Here is a 23,446-nt window from a genome sequence, read left to right as displayed (position 1 = left end):
GCTTTCTGGGTGGAGGACTCCTTGTTGGCTGGTTGAGACCTCTGCTGCATCCAAAGCAAGGGTCTCTCTGAGCAAGGCCTGCTGTCATGCATGCTGATTAAGAGTTGGCATCTCTGCCTGCCATAAAAGAACAGTCCTGTGTCACTCTTTGCCATACCTGCCGTGCTTGTCTTTCAGCTCTGCTTCAGTGCCTCTTTCCCATGACTCTGGAGACCCGTGACTTAAGGGATCAATTCCACACACTGCAGCTTCATCTTTAAACTGCTTTTTCCTTTACAGCAGAGGCAGTTGGAGCCTTTTCTTCTGTATACTCCTGATAAGCATTGGCATACCTTATGGGGAATTTGCTTGTTTGTTATAATTTAAGCCTGCTGAGTCGTGGTTGGATTCCTTCCTCTTTGAGCTGCTTACTATGCTGTAATTATTTTCCATGCTTTCGTTTCCTTTCCTTTTAAAAAAAAATAATGATCATTCCTGTGATTTGTTAGCTAAGCTAGCAGGAACAGATTAACTTTTTCTTTCATTTAGGGGAAACATGTACTCCTAAGTACCTTCCAATATAAACAACAAAGCAGTTTTGATAGATAAAATGAGTTCCCTGGCACTTTGTTTCAAGGTTTCTGACAGACTGTCCTCATAACATTTCAGTCTTTGCAGCAAAGCAATCCTACTTTCTACGGTCAAAGTCAAAAGTTTATTATTACAGTGGTTCAGATCAAGTTATATCAACAAAGTTGTAAGAGAGCAAAACTATATGGTCATTAGGTAGAATAAAATTTGAACAAATCCTGAAATAAAACTTAAAACCTAAAATTATCTTTCTTCTAAACTTTGTATTATTATGGCAGTGGTACAAAACTTGGCAAGCTGAATTGTCACCCGGAGGAGGACGGAAGGTCTCATCATGTAATAGCCTCTTTGTTCGATCTGCATCCAGATGTTCTGGATACCTTTTGAGTAGTGGGTACATCAATTTGCCTCGAATGTCTGCATAAGCAGAGCAGTGGAACAGTATATATGTTCTCTGGTTTCAGTTTGGCCACTCCCACAAAAAACACTGTCTCAGTGAGAGTGGGATATTCTTATAACAGCCCTTTACCGGAGCTAAGGACATCCTGTTTTCTACAGAAAGTAGCGCTGCATATTCCAAAATCCCAAGAGCTAGGCTGAATAAAAGTTTTGGCCATCATGACCTCTAAGCAAAGGTGTGATAGAGAGGATTTATTCAGATGCTTGCAGTGGTTTGAAGATATGCAGTGTGGCATTTGTCTTTTAAAACATCAGCTCTTATTAATACTGAGAGCTTGGGTAGCATTAATCATTCCTAAGGTTGGAGGTTTGAGCTGGTAACTGGAACTTCAAGTACCACAAATGATAGTACTGCTCTGTTGACCATCCAAAGTCAGAAGGCCAAGCTCTAGTGTTTATGCCAGACAGGCCTAGCCAATCCAGAAGCTTCCTATGATCTGCTGCTGATTTTTGCAGCATACAATATCTGAAGAGGTTTTTGAGGCCTACACGCAGTCCAAGGAAGCTCACTAAATAAGGCCCCAGTCTTTGGCCCTGAAGTCCTCATTTCAAGCCCCAAAAGCATTGGCAACTTTTACAGTCATGTACAGAAAGCTGCAAAGGAAAAAAGAGGCAATGTATGGAGCACCATGGCCATCTTGGAATGTGAACTCCTGACTCATCTGCCTTTCATTTTTTTTAAATATAATTTTTATTAGCAGTTTCAGTGCAGATAAAAGGGAAAAAGCGGACAAAAAAACAACAAAAGGAGAAGAAAAAAACCCTGAAAGAGCAATGAACATCCCCCCCCCCCCTTTTCTGATATTTCATCAGATGCTGCCAGCAGTACATGCTGGCAACATTTTAAAAGCAGAGAGGATGCTGGTCTCTGTAATTGATTAAATATGGATAGTTGCATTGTTTAGATATTTATTTAAAATATTTATATGCTGCCTTTGTATTAGCCTTTTACAGATATATATACACATATAAAATATTTGGCAGTACAAATAATAATAATTTTTAAAGCAACAACCAGGGAGAAGGGCGAATAAGAGTTTTCTGGGGGTCTTCACTGGCTGGTGAAATGCAGTGGCAGTGACAGACAAATTTCCCTGTTGAGGGAGTTCCAAAGTTTTGGTTGCTGCATACCATGCCCTAGTGGTGAGGACACCAAAAGCCATATAGAGTTTTAAGGGTCAATTACTAGCCCCTTGAATTGGGCTCAGAAACAAATTGGGACCTGGTATGGATGGAATAAGACTGCCCATACTAGTCAGCATTCTAGCTACAGCATTTTGTACCAATTGTAGCTTTCAGACAGTTTTCTAGGGCAGCCCCATGTAGAGCACATTGCAGTTATCTAATCTAGGAAAGGTATCACAGTGGCAAAATCTTTTCTGCCATGTCATATACATAAATCAGAAGATGGTGACAAGGAAAAGTGTTATAAGAATTTAAGAAGAGCCCTGTTGGATCAGACCAATGGCCTATCTATGCCAGCATACTGACTCACACAGTGGCCATCCAGTTCCTCTGGAGGTCCAGCAACAGGGCATAGAGAACGAGGCCCTTCCCTGACATTGCTTCCTGGCACTGATATTCAGAGATTTACTGCCTCTGAACGTGGAGTTCCTCTTTAGTCACCGTGGCTAGTAGCCCTGATAGTTCTATCCTCCATTACGTCTTTTAACGAGGTCTATGCCTGTGACCACCACTACATCCTTTGGCAGCAAATTCCACGTTTGAATCACGCACTGTGTAAGGAAGTATTTCTTTTTGTCCATCTACTGCCCTGCAGCTTCATTGGATGCCCTTGAGTTCTAGTATTTTGGGAGAAGGAGAAATTCTGTCAACATTTTCCACTCTGTGCATAATTTTATAGATGTCTATCATATCCCTCCTTAGCCATCCTTTTCTAAACTCTTTAGCCTTTCTTCATAGGCAAGGTGCACAAAACCCTTAATCATCTTGGTTGCCTTCTTCTGTACCTCATCTCCTATTCTTTGATTTTTTTTTCATTCACATTGTTGGACTTGAACAATTTAATTGAGGTACAAGAATATTTGAATAAATATACAGGATTTTTTTTTTACACCGCCTTGATTAAGGTGGAAGGAAAACTAAAATCTGTTCTTTCTTATTTTCTACTTAGATCTATGATGCTTTAGTCATCCATTTTGCTCTTATCATTTGTATAGCTGTTGCTGTGGGGCTTTAGTCACCAGAATAGACTAAAAGGGACACGTTGCTTTCCTCTCAGTCTGTACATTCAGCCTCATTATCAGTTATGGGCGAAGAAAAATTGCCATTAACCCACACAAACACAAATTGCATACTGGCCGACTAATGAAAATTATGTATGAAGCTAATTTAGAAACATTCTGGTCAATGTAGTTTGTGACTCTTCCTCCTCTGGGGAAGAGAAGATGTAGGAGTGGAAGTGCTTATTAATCTCATGGTCTTCCAAGGTAGGGGATAAATACAAAGTTCCTTTGTCATAGTTACTGTGTCTTGGGCGAGTAGGATTGCCACACTCCTGAATCATTTCCTTCACCCTCAGAAACAACATAATTGTTTGGAATACAGAGTTAATCATAGTTTACTTTTTGGGGTACCTTTGCAAACGGGAAGCTCCTTAAAGTAGTCCCCTTTGCCACTATGATCTCAGTTAGTTGGAGACAGTCTGCTGTCTGAGGCAGCATTCCCTTATTCCCAGCAAATAGTTGCAACATTCTATAAAAGCTGTCCAGAAGGCTTAGGTCTACAGTACTGGAGTGACTGGTGATGCATCCTGTTTGTTGTATTTTATCATATGTATTATAATATGAAAAGTATGATAAAAGTATGATAAATAATAAATAATATTATTAATCATTTCTTTTTAAAATCATACAACTATAGATTTGTCAACCCACTATTGTAACATTGCTGTATTTTTAATGCCTCCATGCCTGATATGTTTTGTAAAGGCTTATGGCCAACACAATAAATCTGACTTGACTTTAAAAGCTGTCTCATGAGAAAAATTGATTTCTTTCATGAGATGTTTGCTTTTGCTTTGATATGCCTGAGCCTGGTCTATACTCCTGCAAAAAGAGTAAAAGCTCTGTTTGGGTATCTGTAACTATAGTTGTGCTTGTGAATTAGTGGTCCCTTTTTTTGCTTATCTGAAAGACCGTAAGGGCAGAACCCCCATTTCCTTCCCAACTGAAATGTGAGACAGATATTGCTACAAGCAGAGGTTCTTTGACTGGCCATAGGAGTTAGCAGATGAATATACCTTACATATGTGTAACACCCTTTAATTCTCACGCATTGGATAATCTGGTAGTGCTGTGCCCCCTCCAGTAGGATTGGGTTGGTATCTCTGTATCCCAAAGGTTTGCTAGAATATTGAACAGATGGTAATCATCTGATGGTAAGCAGATCAAACAACTGCTGTCTTAAATACGTTTAACCAATATTATTCAGAATAAGATACCAATATTATTTAGAATAAGATACATTTCAGTTATTGTTGCAAGGTTTATAAAAAAGTCTTTTTCTTTCAGTACTCCTTCACTTACCAGAAAAGAGAAATAGACGGAAAAGTATTTCTTTAGAAAAGAGGCTGGTATCTCGTAAAACACCCCCTAAAGAAGCCATTGCACAAGCCCATATTAGGAAACATGGAATAGCAGTTATACAGCTGGACCTCATGCCGCTCCTGGCAGGTATTTTAATTTTTGTGCATGTTCCATATTGGATTTCTTAAAAGGTGCACTTTATCAGTGTTCTTTAAAAAATCAATCAGTTCTTCAGAAAGCAGAAGAGAAATTATTGTTTGATTAGATTAGATGAAAATGTCTGGCCAAGAGATTTCCACAGGCTCAGAAATCCCACCCCATGTCTAATGCCATGTCCACCATCCAGACCAGTCCCATCCGCCTTCTAACACAGACAGGCTTTACTTTGTGTCTAGAAAAAGGCTGATATCTTTCTCTCCTGAGGATCTAGAAATGTTGGTGCTGTTTGACTGAAATAGAACAAGTGTGCAAATACACTGACCAAACATACTAGCTCCCCCAGATGTTTATGAAGTGTTCTGTTATTCGTTTGCACATGGGCAGCAAGGGACACTCTTTTTTAGTTTAAAGGTAAAGGTAAAAGTATCCCCTGTGCAAGCACCAAGTCATGTCTGACCCTTGGGGTGACGCCCTCCAGCGGTTTCATGGCAGACTCAATACGGGGTGGTTTGCCAGTGCCTTCCCCAGTCATTACCGTTTACCCCCCAGCAAGCTGGGTATTCATTTTACCGACCTCGGAAGGATGGAAGGCTGAGTCGACCTTGAGCCGGCTGCTGGGATCGAACTCCCAGCCTCTTTTAAACAGAGAAGGAGGCAGATGAATGTTATGGTTGGGGAGGTTTAGTCTTCATGCAAATGAAACAGGCTTGGATAGTTTTCCTTAGGGTTGCTCTCAATTTAGCGTGGAAGTGGTTTTCCACTGCATAGCATGGTGTTGTTCTGGTGTGGGGCACTTTGTGCACTTTCAAAGGGGTTGGTCTTGGATGAGCAAAAGGCACCTAGGACAGAGAGCATGTGCTCCTTTGTAAAGGACTACCTCTGCCAGAGTTGCAGAAGCAAGGTATAGCACATATGTCATAGTCTACAGTCACATGGTCACATATGCAGAAGGAAGAGGAAGAGGAAGAGGAGTTGGTTCTTATATGCCGCTTTTCTCTACCCGAAGGAGGCTCAAAGCGGTTTACAGTCACCTTCCCTTTCCTCTCCCCACAACAGACACCCTATGAGGTGGGTGAGGATGAGAGAGCCCTGATATCACTGCTCGGTCAGAACAGTTTTATCAGTGCCGTGGCAAGCCCAAGGTCACCCAGCTGGTTGCATGCAGGGGAGTGCAGACTCAAACCTGGCATGCCAGATTAGAAGTCTGCACTCCTAACCACTACACCAAACAGGGTGACACAGTCAGCACAGAAATGAGGACTAGAATTAGGTTGGGTAAAGTTAATTGGATGGGCAAGGTGAGTGACTAGATGGGAAATTATGTGCATAATGAATGTGGAATAAGATATACATCAAACAGAGATTACTGAGGTAAATTTTAATTCTGGTTTTTATTCTTTACAAATTGTAGCACTCTTGAATGTCAGTTTGTATCAGATAACTGGCATAATACAATGAAAGAAAAGGAAAAGTTGTCATAATCTGAAGCAGTGTGCAAAAGCACACTGAAAGTGCATTATCCAATATGTGCAGAATGAGCTGTGTCTTAAATGCAGTAAAACTAAGGGCAGTTCTGTACAATTTAATTTACAGCAGATCGCTTGAGAGGAAAATGCACATATATTCAAGTAAAACGAGCAGTGTAATTTCTATCTGCCATATATCTATATAAGATTGTCCAGTGCCATATCTACTTGTTTTCCTAAAGGCAGTGGGGCACAGAGGGGTAAAACTCTGCTTAGCATAGCACTCTAAATGTAGCAAAAGTATTGCAGCCTTTGATAAAACTATGTGCTGTGACATAGTTTAAGAGTGACATTTTTGAAACTTTCTTCCAAAGCAAAAAGGTTAGAATTATGTCTGCAGCAATACATCATTTTCAAGAGTTTGGACTCCTCAAAATACAGGGTTGTTCTGTCTTCTTGCTGAGCTGTAATACTAATATTGTTTTCGGGGGTGTGCCTGGCAAAGTAAAGGGAGGGCCCTGGTAATTTCACTTCTATTAGAAATGCAAGAGTACACAACAGCAGACTCCTGGGACTGCGCACAGCCTGGGCTGGTCCAGCTGACAGCTTGCATACAAATGATCTCTTTGCTGCGCGGCTCTTGATGGTTTTCCTGTAATTGAAGCTGAGGTTTCAAGGGCACGGGTACATTAATTGAATGCCTGCCTGGCATATTCGGAGTCTCTCTCACAAGTTTACACTTACTTCGTAACTTTGTTTAGCGACTCTGCAGTACTGATGTACGCTTTAAGGAATAGGCTGATTCTACTTTTTTTCCTCCTCATTGCATTTTGAATTAGTGAACGCTTGTAAAAAAGATGGGCTACAGTGAATACTAAAAATGTTCTCCTTGCCTGATTTGCGCAGAGGAAATTGGCATAGATTCATGCTGAAGTTCATAGAAATCATTGTCTTTCACCTCCATTTCCAGTGTTGCCTCTTACTTTGCCCTGGTACTTAAGGCAATTCTGCAGTTGATCTGTGGGCTCCCCCTGCTGGTGACCTACACCATGTCCAAGACAGTTCTTAAACTGGCCCTTTGTCAATTGGATCCTCTGCTTTTGGAGTCCAGGAGTTTTTGTCTGATAATTCTATTCCCCCCAGAGACTTCATAAGAGGATGAGAACACGCAAGAGAGAGGCAAAAAGGCAACATTTCTGGCATATTTAGAGGAGTTAAATTTAATGGGAATGTATATGGAAGCCTGCTCTGCCTTAGATGGCTCAGGCTAGCCCAGTCTCATCCCATCTGGGAAGCTACGCAGGGTTGGCCCTGGTTAGAAGGTGAAGAGTTGGTTTTTATACTCTGCTCTTCACTACCTGAAGGAGTCTCAAAGTGGCTTACAATCTCCTTTCCTTTCTCTCCCCGTAACAGACACCCCGTGAGATCGTTGGGGCTGAGAGAGCTCTGACAGAACTGCTCTGTGAGAACAGATCTAACAGGGCTGTGACTAGCCCAAGGTTGCTTAGCTGGATGCATGAGGAGGAGCGGAGAATCAAACCCGGCTCTCCAGATAAGAAGCCACCGCTCTTAACCACTGCACCAAATTGTCTCTCACTTGGATGGGAGAACAGCAAGGAAGTTCAAGGCTACATGGGGGCAGTGGCATTAGATTCCTTTACTCTCTGCCAGCCTGGTGGTTGTTGCAACATGGGAATTGTTATACAGAAGGGCAAACTGTCTTCTTATTCCTTAAGACAATATAATAACATGCTTAGAAATTAATAATTATATTGATTGTCTTTTTATCTTGTCTGATTTTCATTATATTCATAAGGGAAAAGCCAACATTCCTGGCATATTAATTTGGGTTTCTTTTTCCTTGCCTCCTTGTTCCTTTTACTACATTATTTCAAATGTAGTGCTGCAGCTGTAATAATGATTCAAAGGTTCTAACAGAGTATACAATTCTGCCCTGATGCATTTTAGTGCCTTCATGCTGCTCCAAGTGATTCTATAAAATAGTAACATTTCCTGAAGATCTTTTTTGGTATGATGCAAACTGTGTACGTGTCGATTTTTAACAATAGAACGTTGTAGCAGTGCTTGAAAGTTGTTGTGTGATCCATTGTGGTTCTGTGAACTAGTGTGGGCCACCAGCAGTGATTAATCAGTGAGACTACATACCTTATTTCTTTAGTATCACTCTCTGTACACGTGATTATAAAATTATGATAAAATAAGTAATCTCTTTCCATCTCCTTGTTTCTAGGAGAAAATTGTGTGACCAGTCAACTGGAAGAACAGTCCTCCAGAATTTCTAATATATACCTAAGTTTTTCTTTTGAGGGTCCTCTCATGACTCAGAAACAAAAACAAGATTTAAATCCACTGATTATTAAGATTTTAAGTGCAAAATGCTTACCAGACACCCCTGTTTCAATTGAGGAGCTGCAGGTAATTCAGTGGTTGTCTCTTGGTTCCTCATATTGAGGCCACCAGGGATTACTTCTTGAGGGAAATAGAGCATAGTTGTGAAGAGCATCTTCCTTCCTTGCATTTCTGATTCATGGGAAATTAGTTAGATATAGACTTTCAGAAATGAATACTGAATCTTACCATTTACATGATGAATAGAGATGAACCAGGAGTATAAATCTTGCTAGTGTATATCCAGAACTCTGTCTGCACTCTGTTCATTTTTTAAGTCAGTGTCGATGTGCATCCTGTTTTCAACCAGAGCAAACCCTCCCAGCTAGCATAGAGGAGGCGATTGCCACCAAGGGGCCGTGGGGCTAGAAGGCTGCTACGTGGGGGACTCATTGCCACTCCATTGAAGTGGGAGCTACAGCAACAGCAGGGGAACTGCCATGTGGGAAAGCTCTGAGTAGGTTATAAGGATTATTTCTTAGAATTATATAAAATGAAAAGTATCCCATATTATACCTTGCAAAGTTTCATCTTGTTCCATTCCAGAGATTTAAATTGTAACTGATAAATGCTCATTGAGAAAGCAGAGACTTTTAAGAAAATTTCTCTGGCCAACTTAAGACATATTAGCTTACCATTATGTTAGATGATACCATCATTTCACTACTCTTGAAGGCATGTGGGTGCTGTATGCAAACAATTCAGAGCTAATGGGGATATAGGGGTCAAAATACAGGACGCACAGGTTTGAATCCCCTCTGTGTCTTGAAAGCTTGCTGGATGACAGGCCAATCACATGCAGCTAAACTAGTCATGGCAGCAATGCCAGACCTGCCATGGGGCTGCGCCTGCTATTTTAGGGATGAAATCTCCTCAGTTTACAAGCAGCACAGGGGCTGAATCCTGATTGGGAAAATGGTGGTGTTGGGGGGGGGGGACAGGCACACCTCCCCCCTGCTGCAGTCCCAGTCAGGATCAACCACCCATAGCTAGGCTTGTGCACTAAGCTAATTAGCACTAGCTAATATGGCTTTGGCACCCCTCAAAGTCAATGGTGCCACTGACTATAACAAGAATTTCAGCTTTTCCGCCTTTCCTGGGGCCTTGGGGGTGGGATTTTAGATACATACTCCAAACTTTCAGGGTAGCTCCGGGAGGTTCTTCCCTGACTCCCCTCCAAATTTCAAAATTATTGGTTCAAGAGGGTACCCCCATCCCTCCATTATACTCAAAGGAGAGTCCGTCCCATAGGATATAATGAATTGGATGGGGGCACCCTCTTTGGGAGCCCCCTAGAAGTGAACCCCTTGGACCAATAATTTTGAAATTTGGAGGGGCGTCAGGGAAGAGCCTCCTGGAGCTACCCTGAAAGTTTGGAGGCTGTAACTTAACCCCCCCCTCCCAGGCCCCGTGAGAAGTGGAAAAGCCGACATTTCCATTATAGTCAATTGCGCCATTGACCTTAATGGGCGCCGAATCTGGATTGGGCCCTTAATACACAAGCCTACCCATTGCATTTGTAAGCAGAGGGCATTTCATCCCTAACATGATGAAGGAAGTTCCTGTGGTGGACTTGGGTATGCCATCACATTTACGTTTGGCTCTCAGACCAGCTAGACCAACCCAGTTGTGAGGTGCAGAGAAGGAGAAGGGTGATGTTAAGTCATTTTGGGTCCCCACAAGGGAGGAAAGTGTGGTATAAATGAATAAATGAGGATTTATAACAGCTATGATGGGAAAAGGTCATACTTAATTTGTGCGCAGAGAAAGGTTACTGTCTCACTGCACTTGCGGTACGGGATGAGGACTAATTACTGCATTATCAGTCATTGTTTAAATTTTGCTGGACAGTAATTAATACTGGGACAATAGATACAGAAGTGGCCGAGATATTTGTAGCACTGGCATGGCTGTAAGAGTGTCACCACATTCCGAACAGCAACTCAAGAGCAGCATCTCTCTTCTCTCTATAGTGCCTTCTTCTAAGGTGGGCCTGTGTTACCAGCCAGTATATCATGCTTGTTTTCAGACTTAATAAGCACACATTTTTCAGTTACTGTGAAATATCAGAGGGAGATGAAATACTGCTCAAAGCTTTGTAATCTTGTTACATTGGCCCAGCAATGTAATGCCGTTGCTTTTACCTCCCTGTTAAGTTTCTCAGCTGTGACAGGAAAGTTGGGCTCTGCCCTGAAGTTGTGAGAGTTTCCATTGTCCTCTCATTCTTGAATAGTCCTTCGTCCCTAAGGAGTGTTCTCTCCAGGTTACGTTTTGCTGAGAGGCTGTGATTGTCTCAAAGCTACTCAGTGTCTGAATAAAGAAATATGTTGGAATGGCATTAAAGGATTGTCTGGCATCTCTCTTGTTCTTTTGATAGTGTCGGTGTGATCCCGTTTACTGCAAATACAAATTCCACAACTTGCCTCCCCGTCAAACACGAGGTCGCAGTCACGGGACGGACGTCTTCTTCAAGGACATCAATGTGATTCTAGCAGGGACAATGATACCTGAGGAATTACGTGAATATCTAAGAGGGCCGCCATTGGAGATAGAAGTTCATGACCGAGACAAGAAAATGGAAAATATCACGAAAAAACCTTCATTGTTTGGAGAGGAGCCAGGTGACTCAAAGCTAGGTCATTTGAACCCTGTCACCAGCAGATATACGGTCCAGAATACGATGCTATTCAAGAAGGAAATATGGCATCCTTATGGAGTAGCTAAAATCAGCCTGAGTGAATTATTACTGGGTGAAAAGCATTTGAATATCTGTGTACCAATTCATTGCTGCTCAATTCAAGACACAAGCATCTGCACAACAGAAATTGCTAACTGGAAGGCCAAAGCAGCTGATAGTTCTATGCCAGCTCATCTACCAATGGGGCATTACTTAGACTCGGAGGCCCACCTTAAAGTGAGAATTGAGATTGGTATACCATTAAGTCCTGAAGATGATGGAACTGCAGACACTGGCACTGACTATTGCCCTTATGGCTGCATCATTTATATTTTGGATTATAAAAACAGGTCACTGCTCAGTTTTTTGCTGCAAGAGATTACAGAAATCAATGCAAAAGCTTTCCAACTTGATTCTTATCCCCTACATATAATTCAAAAATCTCTTAATACATTAAAACTGACTAGCAAGCTTTCTCCAGAAGAGATTTCCCCAATGGATATTCTTACTGGATTTCACATAATGGATGGATCCATTCACCTACTTGTTGTGGAAGGGCTGAAGGACAAAGCACTTACCAAGCTGTGGAATAAAAGAATAGATAGGTAATGGAAACCATTTTAGTAGTTAAACCTACATTCTTTTGCAGTATTCCACCAAAGGTGTTTTGTTGGACTCATTCTTCATATGTTAAACAGAGGTATATCATACCTGGGCTCACCTGGGAGTCATCCTTGTTTTTTTGTTGGGACCTCTATCTGCATGGGGTAATTGCACATCAGAAACTGAGTGCCAGTCACATGGTGGTATTTTTGCTGGGATGTCAACTTTAAACTGTCCATGGACACTTTCTGTTGTATGCTCCCCCCAGATAAAAAGTATTTTCTATATGCAAGTGTACCATGTCAGTCAGTGAGGCTAGAATCCTTTCCTAAATTGAATAGTATCTACCTTGTGATAATCAGCAACTTCCTTCTTAGTTTACTCTCTGTCCTGTTTATTTATATGGAAATAGGACTTTCATACATGACATCCAGTTGTCCTGTTCCAGACAGAATAACTTTCTATTTGTAAGAGTTGTAGCCTAGAATAAAAATTGTCCATTGTTCCCATCTTAAAGCAACAGCTTAGTTTATTTATCATGAAGCCCAAAGAGGAGCTCCCCAAAGGAGTATATAAACCTTTAACATTTTTGATGCCACGTAAACTACACTATGAGTCTCTTGTGGCGCAGAGTGGTAAGGCAGCAGAAATGTTGTCTGAAAGTTCTGCCCATGAGGTTGGGAGTTCGATCCCAGCAGCCGGCTCAAGGTTGACTCAGCCTTCCATCCTTCCGAGGTCGGTAAAATGAGTACCCAGCTTGCTGGGGGGTAAACGGTAATGACTGGGGAAGGCACTGGCAAACCACCCCGTATTGAGTCTGCCATGAAAACGCTGTCACCCCAAGGGTCAGACATGACTCGGTGCTTGCACAGGGGATACCTTTACCTTTAAACTACACTGGTCCCAAAAAGAGTAATAGGTTTTATACCACACTTCTCTATACCTTAAGTAGTGGGTTACAGTTGGCTTCCCCTCCGCTACAGATGAGGCCGAGACTGGCCTAAGGTTACCAGGTCAGCTTCATATGGAGAATCAAGCTCAGTTCTCTTCATTAAGAGTCTGCTGTTCTTCAACACCACCATTTGGTCACCAGCTATAAAAGCTTTAATTCAAGTGAACAAAGACATGAACATAAAAAGTATTCTTGGAATATATTTGAGTGGGTTTTCTGTGACCGTCTCTCCTAAAAAAGTGTAAAATGGACTTCCTTCTCCATTACTGGTAAGTTTTATTAAAGACACTAGTAAAAAAGCCCATTGTATCCTAAATACAATGGGCGCTAGGAGGCTGCGGAAGAGTAAAAGATCACTTACTCGTCGCGGCGTCTTCTTGCTGGCGTCCATTTTCTGCAGAGAGGCTTGAGCGGAGGCGGCGGCGGCTTGAGCGGCGGCGGAGGCGAAGGCGAAGGCGGCGGTTTGACGCAGAGCCACCCGCCCAGGCCCACCCGCCCCCGAAGCTCCCCCAAGCGTTCTCTCGGCCGCCGGAGCGGCCGGGAGAAGGCAGCGCGGCCGACCGCTCACCTGTGGCTGTGCGGGTGAAGCAGGCAATGGAGAGCCGCGCTTTGCGCGGCTCCCCATTGCCTGCTTCGGGCGGGATGGACACTTGGAGGAGCCAATCTCCCTCCTCCAAGTTTTTATCCTGGACCGGTCCCGCCCTAACTCCTCCCCACTACCCCTTACTCTTTTATTCAGTCCGTGGCGCCCGTGGCGCCACGGGCTGTGTACAGATGTTAGTGTGAACTGACTCCTGGAATGAGGGATAGAAGAAGACAGAAATGGATTTGCTCCTCTTGGTGGATGTAAGGGTTTGCAGGCACCACACAATTCTCCTCTTCCATATGTTTGTATATGTGCTTATGTAGCCCTTTTAAGAGCCTCTTTTGGCGCAGAGTGGTAAGGCACCAGAAATGCTGTCTGAAGCCGTCAGTACATGAGGTTGGGAGTTCAATCCCAGCAGCCAGCTCAAGGTTGACTCATCCTTCCATCCTTCCGAGGTCGGTAAAATGAGTACCCAGCTTGCTGGGGGGTAAATGGTAATGACTGGGGAAGGCAATGGCAAACCACCCCGTATTGAGTCTGCCATGAAAATGCTAGAGGGCGTCACCCCAAGGGTCAGACATGACCCGGTGCTTACACAGGGGATACCTTTACCTTTAGCCCTTTTAAAATAGAGGGTAAGGTTTCCTTTAGAAATTATTGTAGTGAATATGTTGTGCCCTCTGAAATATGTATGAATAATGACAGCAGCAGTGAAGAATGAGAAAAGTAGAGCTAAAAGCCACTGCTGCCCCTAAGCGCCCGGTGGCTGTTGCGGAGCGAAGGGTGCAGCCTGGCGCGGCATGTACATCAGGTCAGGGAAGCCCCTGATGTTGCATGCCGTGCTCAAGTAAGGGGCGTGGCCGGGCAGCAGCAGAATTAAAAGGGGCTGCACGAGCCACCTGGACCCCTTCTGCCATGGCACGTAGCTTGGGCTTTGGCGGGAGAAGGGGAATTGTCATCCACTCCTGCTCTGTGGCGGTTGTTCAGGGGTGGATCCAGGGGCACAACCTGTGCCTGCGAGCCGGGTTGAGGCCCATTTGGCATGAGTCTCCTTAAGAGGCTGCCATGGGAACCAGGGCAGTTCCCAGTGGGGGGAGCTGGCCTTTACCCATGGCAGGGTAGCCGGGTAGGCTCCAATCAAGGTTGACGCCCGTGGGGTCTGCACAGGCTTGCCTTCCCAGGGGGTAGTGAGCCTGATGGTTAGGGGAACTGGGGCGAACAGTCACCCCGTCCCCGTGGGTAGGGGTTTCCGCCCCCTTCCCTTGGGGCTGTGGTCTGCAGGCAGCAGCAGGGAAGGGGCGGTTATCGGATCCACCCCCTACTATGGGTGCGCCGACACTCATGGTTTGATTGACAGATATTTTAATAAAAGCTGTTGCCCTGTTTTGCCAAAGTTAAGTCTCATGCCTGATGTTTTGGATAATGTACATGCCCTCCTGCATCTGCAGCTGGTGGCAGTTGTATACTTACCATGTTCCTGATACTTAGTCGGCCCTGTGATCGTAATGAATTGCTTGTTCTAGTGAACTTCTGCCTCTAAGAAACAGAAATGTGTTGCTTTCCTGCTCTGTGGTATAGATGTGGGATTATGCAGTAATTCATTAATTACTATTATATTCACTTAAGGACACCTGCATTGCCTTTCTTCACATCACTGCAAATTCAATGTGGTTAATTTTTAAAAATCTGTATAAAATAGTATGGAATGTCAATAATCTGAAACATTAAAAATCCCAACAGTATAAAAGCAAACATTCTAAAATCAGGAAATCACCAAATCTAAAGAACATATGCCAGCTGATTAGTTTAGGAAAAAGTGCTCTAAAATAGCATCATTTTACAAAGCAGGCAGAAAATGGGGAGAGGATGAGCCTGGTAGTCTATTCCAGACCTTTGGTGCTATCACTGAAAAAATTATTTCTGAAACTAGATGTGATGCTCTCCTCAGTTTAACCCTGGGGATGTACCTCCATGTTCTGGTGCTGGGAATGGCTATTTCAGAGCTCCTGAATCTGATCTGGACCACAGCAGCACAGTACTGTAAAATGGCATTCCATGGCACTAGAAAATGGAGTTGTGTCCCCAGGATGAACCTGGGAACAGCAACATATCTAGTTGGGTCTTTAGAATTGATACATTCTTCTTCCCTGAAAAAATATTCAGTCTTAGTCTGACTTCTTATATGGTACCTAATACATGCAAATTACAAATGTTATAACATTTCTGGTGCTTCCAAAACTGAGCATCCTTAAAGATTGCAAGTAGCATTCTGATTCTGGTTAAGCTACATGTTGCCTGTGGATTTGAACGGTCCGGCTGCTGTTGGAATTAAAGCCCTTGTATTTCCATCAGGCCCTGACCTGGATAGCTAGCCCGATCTCATCAGATCTTGGGAGCTAACCAGGGCCGTGGCACAGAGGCAAACAATGGCAAACTACCTCTCAATATCTCTTGCCTTGGAACCCGTATGGGTTATCATAAGCGAGCTGTGATATGAAGACACTTTTCACTGCCACCATGTTCACCAAAGTCAATAGGAGTATTTGCTTTATTTATGAACAACTAGGAGAGAAAAAAAGGCAGTGAATATCATTTATATTTTAATCTTGCTTTGTTTCAGCCATGCTTTTACAAAAACCTCAGCTCAGGAAGTGTGACTACCCACCTTGGCCGGGACGCAACTGACCATCGCGTCCCAAGCCAGGAATTTGGGTATGACCTAGGCAGGACAGTTTTCTCCAAGCCTGTTGGCAATCTTGGTTTTAAATTAAGAAATCATTTAATAAAACTTTGTAAGTCTTATGGAACATAGGAAAAATAATGGAAAATGAAATTTAAATATCCTTTATTAACACAGCCTTTCCCACTTTTATTACAGAATACAAGAAGCTAAGACTGGAAGAATAGAAGTGTTCTATAATTCCCAGGTGTCTTTCCATCAGCGCCTGTATGTAGATCTTGAAGCAATCTTGTTTCATATTCATCTCTGCAAACCACTCTCAAGTATCACAAAACAGCCTTTGCTATATATCAGAGACATGATTCCTCAGGCATGTTTCCAAGCTCTGTCCAGGTTAGAAAGTATTAAATTTTTAAAAAAAATTTAAAATGGAGTTTCAGTAGACTTTTTAATGTATGTGTTATGGTGTTGTAGGAGGCAATTTTAGTGGCAGCTTCTAAGCGTTTATCCTATCTGATATATCAGTTCCAGTTTTTGTCAGTTCAGAAATTGCAATATGTGCGGGGGATCCATCCTGACTCATCTATTATTTTAAATTTATTAGATTTATTTTGTTACATTTCTATACTGCCCTCTCTTATGGCTAGGGTTTACAATATAAGTTTAAGCACAGAACATACCGTAGGTATGAAGGTCTCAGACTGATTCGATTTTCAATCTGGATCCAGTACAGTTGGGGGAATACTGGGTGCTGCATTCTGGACCAGTTGAAGTTTCCAGGTCAGGTACAAGGGTAGTCCTGTGTAAAGTGAGATGTAGTAATCTAGTCAGGAGGTGACCATTGCATGGACCACAGTGGCTACGTTGGTCAGCGACTGATGAAGCACTAGCTGCCATGCCTAGTAAAGCCTAGCAGGCAGCATTTGTGATCTGGGCCTCCATTGATGAGGAGTGGTGGTTGAAGTTGTTAGTTGGACCCTGTTAAGAGCTGAGAATTGTAGCACCACATCTGAAGCTCTCTGACCCAGCAAAAGGACCTCTGTCGACTCTGCCTGAGGCAAGTGGTCATTCAGGGAGGAGTTAACCGTCCATCAGCAGATATCGCTGGGTGTTATAAGCATATTGATGACATCCCAGCCACAAACACCAGATTTGCTGGCTGAGGGGGCACTTGTAGATGTTAAATAACATTGGGGAGAGAATTGCTTCCTGTGGGACCCCAGGTCATATCGCTGGGAGGTACTCTCCCCTATTACTAGAAAATACGCAGCCAGTTCAGGGCCATGCCTTGTATCCCATGTTGACTAGGCATTGGGCAAGTAGTTGAATGCTGCTATGGTAGTGGGATGCTATAGTGTGGAATGCTGCTGTTAGATCTGGTAGAATCAGCAGCGCTGACCCACCAAAGTCCAGCTTCCTCTGCAGATTGTCTATGAGAGTGACCAGGGCTCTTTCCACCCCATGGTCAGACCAGAAGCCAGATTGGAAAGGAATATTATTTTTTTTCACATTTTGCCATAGGCCATTTGGATGGTAGAGGCTGCAGCTATTACAAATACCATGCATCAGTATTCTACAAGTGTTCTACTTAATAGTTCCTATGTCCACCACAGCATATTTGTTTCTTTGTGGCCCATCAACCACAAAGTTCATTGGATGATCTTGGGCTCAAAGTATTGCTGTAGGGATAAAACAGAAGGGGAGAACCATGCCATTGTCAAGGAATTCTAGCCTGAACCCTATGGGCTCCTGGGCAAGAGTGTGCAAATAACCAGACTTTTGCACACACAAAAAGTTTATTAGAAAGAACTTAGAAATAATAGCTTATCAACATGTATTAGTCACGGCACAAACATCTAAAACAAGCATTACAGAAAATAATTACAGCTAGCTTATTATTGAATACTTTGAGGATTTCATTAGCCATCACAGTCTTTTTTTGCAATTGCAAGCCATGGCTCACGTGTTTTCTCTATGTAGCTGCAGCAGTCTATAGACACAAGCCCCTGGAAATCCAGGCTAGCCTTTCTCTAATTCTTAGGCTAGTTTTGGACTATCTGGGTCAGGTGATGATAATGAACCAATTAAGACATGCCCTTGCTAGGACCCTCTGGAAAATTATCTCATCACTGTGATTCTCCCCCTTCCATTCTCAGACACTCCAGTTCTCATGTAGTCTCATATCAAACATCAGGACTCGGCCTTGAGGATGATCTGTGGGCAACTAGGAACACCTGCAAGTTGGAACCACCTTGACATAGCACACATCAGCCCTTCAGAGGAGGGCCTGAGGTTGCTTTGCCTGACAATTGAGTATCCTGACTTTCTTGCAGGAGAGGTGGGGGTAACACATTTCCCTGTGCTCGGTACTTCTAATGGCCTCCTCTCAAATTCAGCAAAGCTCTTGCCTCAGCAGTTAGCTTATCTCAAGAAGCCATGAGGGGTATTGGTCTAATGGGCATGTGGTAGCCTTAACTCATGTTATCAACCTATCTACTTCAGTCAGCATGAGCCCCCTGAAGCCATCAAATACTCCCTTTGAAGGCAGCCAAGAATCCTTTAGTTCCCTTACTGAATCAATAGTTGGGGGATATCATGGTGGAATGTTGAGATTTTTTCCGCAAAGAAGCTTATAAATACCTCACTGCTGATATCCAATTGACTATCATTTTGGCGCCCTTCCTCAAGGACAGTTAAACACTGAACTACCCTAAACAGTTGCACTGGGAATAAGCTAGCGGATACTATGGAGACTGCATTTGCACGCTTCACACTTTGATGGTGGACAATATCCATCTGTGCCAGTGGTCAACCAGCCCATCTGGTGAATCACCAGGAGGTATTGGGTCCCGCAGAGCATTCAGGATCCATCTGGTTCCACAAGTGTTTGTGGGCAGGCCAAAATATGTCCACCACCCACACGAGGAGGAGGTGGTATACAAAGCCAGGCCTTCAGGGCATAAGGATCTGACCATGGCATGACATTTGTTGCTACCAAATCCACTTCCACCCGTACACCAAAGATCAAATCCAGGGTGTGGCTTGCCTGATGGGTGGGACCAGCAAACAATTGTGAGAGCCCTAGCGCTGCCATGGATGGCACCAGGTCCAGGCCTTTACCAAAGTATGGCAGCTTCATGTGGATATTAAAGTCCCCCAGAACTCACAGTCTAGGGTATTTTAATGCCCAGGTGGCCACTACCTCTAGCAGGCTGACAGGGCATCTGGAGGGCAGCTGGTACACCAACCAGATGGCCAAGCTCTTGGCTGCATCCTATCCTAGGCCAACACATTCAAGGCCTGGGATCATTGGAATGGGGAGTGCCCTGAAGGAGTAAGCCTCCCAAACCAGAATCCCCACCCTTCCACCCCCAGCTCAAAGTCCAAAATTTGTAAAAGACTAAGAACTCAAGTGGAAAGGATAGATTATTGCCCAAGGAAATTTGTTTGCTGTCAGCATTTGAGCAAGATTTTTTTTCTTTATTTCCTAGTTTCTCTTCCACCTAAAATGTCTTTGGTATTGCTTCTGAAGTCTGTTCCAATTAATATATGGATCTTTCCCATTATCTTCAGAGGAAATGGTAGTTGATCCCCCCCCCCCCCAACCAGTTTATTCTTATGGAATATGGAAAAACAGAGCTAATGTGCAATGGTAATGTGCAATTGTCCTTCACACATTTATTGTTGTTGTTAGTTGTGAAGTTGTGTCTGACCCATCACGACCCCATGGACAATGATCCCCAGGCCTTCCTGTCCTCTACCATTCCCCGGAGTCCATTTAAGCTCACACCTACTGCTTCAGTGACTCCATCCAGCCACCTCATTCTCTGTCGTCCCCTTCTTCTTTTGCCCTCAATCGCTCCCAGCATTAGGCTCTTCTCCAGGGAATCCTTTCATCTAATGAGGTGGCCAAAGTATTTGAGTTTCATCTCTAGGATTTGGCCTTCTAAGGAGCAATCAGGGCTGATCTCCTCTAGGACTGACCGGTTTGTTTGCCTTGCAGTCCAAGGGACTCACAAGACTCTTCTCTAGCGCCAGAGTTCAAAAGCCTCAATTCTTTGATGCTTGGCCTTCCTTATGGTCCAACTGGGAAGACCATAGCCTTGATTAGACGCACTTTCGTTGGCAGTTTGATGTCTCTGCTTTTTAGGCTGCTGTCTAGATTTGCCATAGCATTTCTCCCCAGGAGCAAGTGTCTTTTAATTTCTTTGCTGCAATCCCCATCTGCAGTGATCTTGGAGCCCAGGAAAATAAAATATGTCACTACCTCCATTTCTTCCCCATTTATTTGCCAAGAATTGAGAGGGCTGGATGCCATGATCGTAGTTTTCTTGATGTTGAATTTCAAGCCAAGTTTGCAGTTTCCTCCACCAGCATCAAAAGGCTCTTTAGTTCCTCTTCGTTTTCTGCCATTAGAGTGGTATCATCTGCATATCTGAGGTTGTTGATATTTCTCCCTGCAGTCTTGATCCCAATTTGATCCCATCTAACCTCGCTTTTCTCATGATGTGCTCCACATACAAGTAAAATAGGCAAGGCAACAGTATACATCCTTGCTGAACTCCTTTCTCAATTTTGAACCAGTGATTTCATGCCTGGTTCTCACTGTTGCTTCTTGACCTGTAGATAGGTTTCTCAAGTGATAGATAAGATGCTCTGGTATTCCCACAGAGGTATGGCAAGGGCTTCCTCGTGATTAAGAAGAACAAGGCTTCAATCCTATCTGTTGCTTACTGACTGTGGTGCTAAATGTAGCAGAGCCAATTTCATCCAATTTCTCTTTTCAGGAGTGTTTCAGGGCCCTTAAATGTTGCTCTGTTTATACCAGAAGAGGACATAGAACTTAGTTACTTTTTTCTGTGCCTTCTTTTAAAATACTCTCAGATAACTGAGTGTTTAATTTCAACCCAAGTGGTGTTTTCCTTTAGAGCAGTGGTCCCCAACCTTTCTGAGGTTGGGGACCGGCAGGGCATTGGGGCGCGGCCCGCGGCCCGCGCCGCGTGGGCCACACCCACACATCGGCCGCGCCCGCGGGCCGCGCCCACACATAGGGCCGCGCCCCCACATCGGGCCGCGCCCGCATGGGCTCGGCCCGGGCCCGATTCCCTCTCCCCGCCCTGCCGCAGTAAGAAGCTTCCCGGGCTGCAAGCTTGCGGCCTGGGAAGTTTTTTACTGCGGGGGGGGGGGGGCGGGGAGAGGGAGCCGCAACACAGAAAGGAGTGTGGGATAAACTGCCAGAACTGCTACAGAATAACCAAATTCCTCATACTTTGGATGTGAAGAAAAATGCTGCTGAAAATAGAAACATGGTAGTCCTTTCTGGAAGAAGCAGAAAGGATGGGGGTGGACAGGACCCCCGCGGGTTATTTTGGCTGATTACATTTCAGTCCCTTAAGATTGTTGCTGTTAGTTGTGAAGTCGTGTCCGACCCATCGCGACCCCATGGACAATGATCCTCCAGGCCTTCCTGTCCTCTACCATTCCTCAGAGTCCATTTAAGTGTGCACCTACTGCTTCAGTGACTCCATCCAGCCACCTCATTCTCTGTCGTCCCCTTCTTCTTTTGCCCTCGATCGCTCCCAGAATTAGGCTCTTCTCCAGGGAGTCCTTCCTTCTCATGAGGTGGCCAAAGTATTTGAGTTTCATCTTCAGGATCTGGCCTTCTAAGGAGCAGTCAGGGTTGATCTCCTCTAGGACTGACTGGTTTGTTCGCCTTGCAGTCCAAGGGACTCGCAAGAGTCTTCTCCAGCACCAGAGTTCAAAAGCCTCAATTCTTTGACACTCGGCCTTCCTTATGGTCCAACTTTCGCAGCCATACATTGCAACTGGGAAGACCATAGCCTTGACTAGACACACTTTTGTTGGCAGAGTGGTGTCTCTGCTTTTTAGGATGCTGTCTGATAGGCGTAGGCTAAACGTAGGCTAAACTTTCCACATGTGCCTTGTGTTAACACAATGAACTAATCCATACATTTAGAGAATTGTATCAACTATGCATCTTCCCTGGGAAATAAGTGTAATTTCAGAAGACCTGATTGCATTAGTTTGCCTGGACATTACTTTGTCTTGAGCTGTGAAGCTGGGCTTCAGCAAAAGTGGATTATGATTGATTAATTAATTAATTAATTTTGGCTTTTCCTTTAACTTTGTGCGGATAGTAAAGCTGGGGACCCTGTATTCAGGTGTCAGCCTGGGTTGCCGGGTTTTCTATGGGGATATCTTGTTGCCAAAAGCCGCATTTCGTGAGTTTGTTTATTCTTTGCAAGCACTACAAAACAGTGCTGTGGCTTACATTGCTACAAATATTTACTGATGTAGACATCACATTCACTGCTGAAAAGATGTATCAATTTTAAATACTTTTCTAATTTGTGATAAATCAAGTTGCACTTTTGATTTGGTTTCTTTATTCTGTGCCTCATCTTCCAGGCTTGATTACATCTGCCACAGCAAGACGTTAAGGGATGTGGTACATTACGATCTGCTGCCCTCTGCAGAAATGATCATTTCATTGAGTCAAGAGTTTGGGATCCCCTTGGCTAAAGATGACCTGCCCATAGAGGAGCCGTCAGAAATCTTGGCGGTAGACAAGCATCCAACTGCCTTTATGAGAAGACAAAGGAGGCGCTCCCTGTTGGATAACCAGAATAAATTATACATCCAGAGAAAAAGGGAAATGGAAAGCCAGGCACGACAAGACTATATACGGGTAGGTCTTGAGCGGCATTGAGAGCTAGTCTTATGCAGACTACAACTGAGCAGACCTAGTTTCAAATCTCCACACTCCTATGAAAGCCACTGGGGACCCTGGGTCCATTTTAAGAACATAATAAGAGATCTGCTGGATCAGACTGCTGGTTCATCTATTCCTGCATTCTATTTCACCCAGTGGCCAGCCAGTTTGCCTGGTTGTTCCTAGTTGTCTGCCATCCTAGCCTATGTCAGAAGGGTTTTGTGAGGGTTTAGAAGTAGAGAAACATGCATAGTTTTCTGAGTTAATCAGAGGAAGGGCAAGTGCCTCTTTCTTCCACAGTACAAGCCCTGTATTGGATGGTACTACCATAGCATGTGCATGGGGGCCTATCCATGTGAAAGTACTGTCACAGCATTTAGACATCTTAGGCACTGGGAAAAGGCTCAGATTATTTAGATGTATTCTGAGGTGCTACAGGTTTGCAGGAGAACTGGGCCATGTGTTATACTGACTATCTGAATCACCTCTTAATGACTGTTTCCTGGGACTCCATGGGGGACCATTTTCACTGGCACACCTCATCCACCCCAAATTTTTGCTGCTGAGCCACCTAGGGCATTTTGTGTCCCTTCTGGGACATCGT

The 23,446-nt window shown here is 43.9% G+C and overlaps 1 protein-coding gene across 3 annotated transcripts in view; it reads left to right on the top strand.

Moving 5' to 3' along the window:
* CFAP92 (cilia and flagella associated protein 92 (putative)) overlaps window positions 1-23,446 on the top strand; it is a 95,872-nt gene that overhangs the window by 58,732 nt on the left and 13,694 nt on the right. For all 3 annotated transcript variants that reach the window (XM_077325635.1, XM_077325632.1, XM_077325633.1), the window contains exons 9-13: window positions 4,563-4,724; window positions 8,454-8,638; window positions 10,989-11,893; window positions 16,308-16,502; window positions 22,539-22,818. In XM_077325635.1, coding sequence (XP_077181750.1) covers window positions 4,563-4,724; window positions 8,454-8,638; window positions 10,989-11,893; window positions 16,308-16,502; window positions 22,539-22,818 — 1,727 coding nt within the window. The remainder of the gene's footprint in view (window positions 1-4,562; window positions 4,725-8,453; window positions 8,639-10,988; window positions 11,894-16,307; window positions 16,503-22,538; window positions 22,819-23,446) is intronic.

The sequence above is a fragment of the Paroedura picta genome, chromosome 3, assembly GCF_049243985.1.
Source record: "Paroedura picta isolate Pp20150507F chromosome 3, Ppicta_v3.0, whole genome shotgun sequence".
Taxonomy (NCBI): domain Eukaryota; kingdom Metazoa; phylum Chordata; class Lepidosauria; order Squamata; family Gekkonidae; genus Paroedura; species Paroedura picta.
This window is presented reverse-complemented; position numbering and strand designations above follow the sequence as displayed.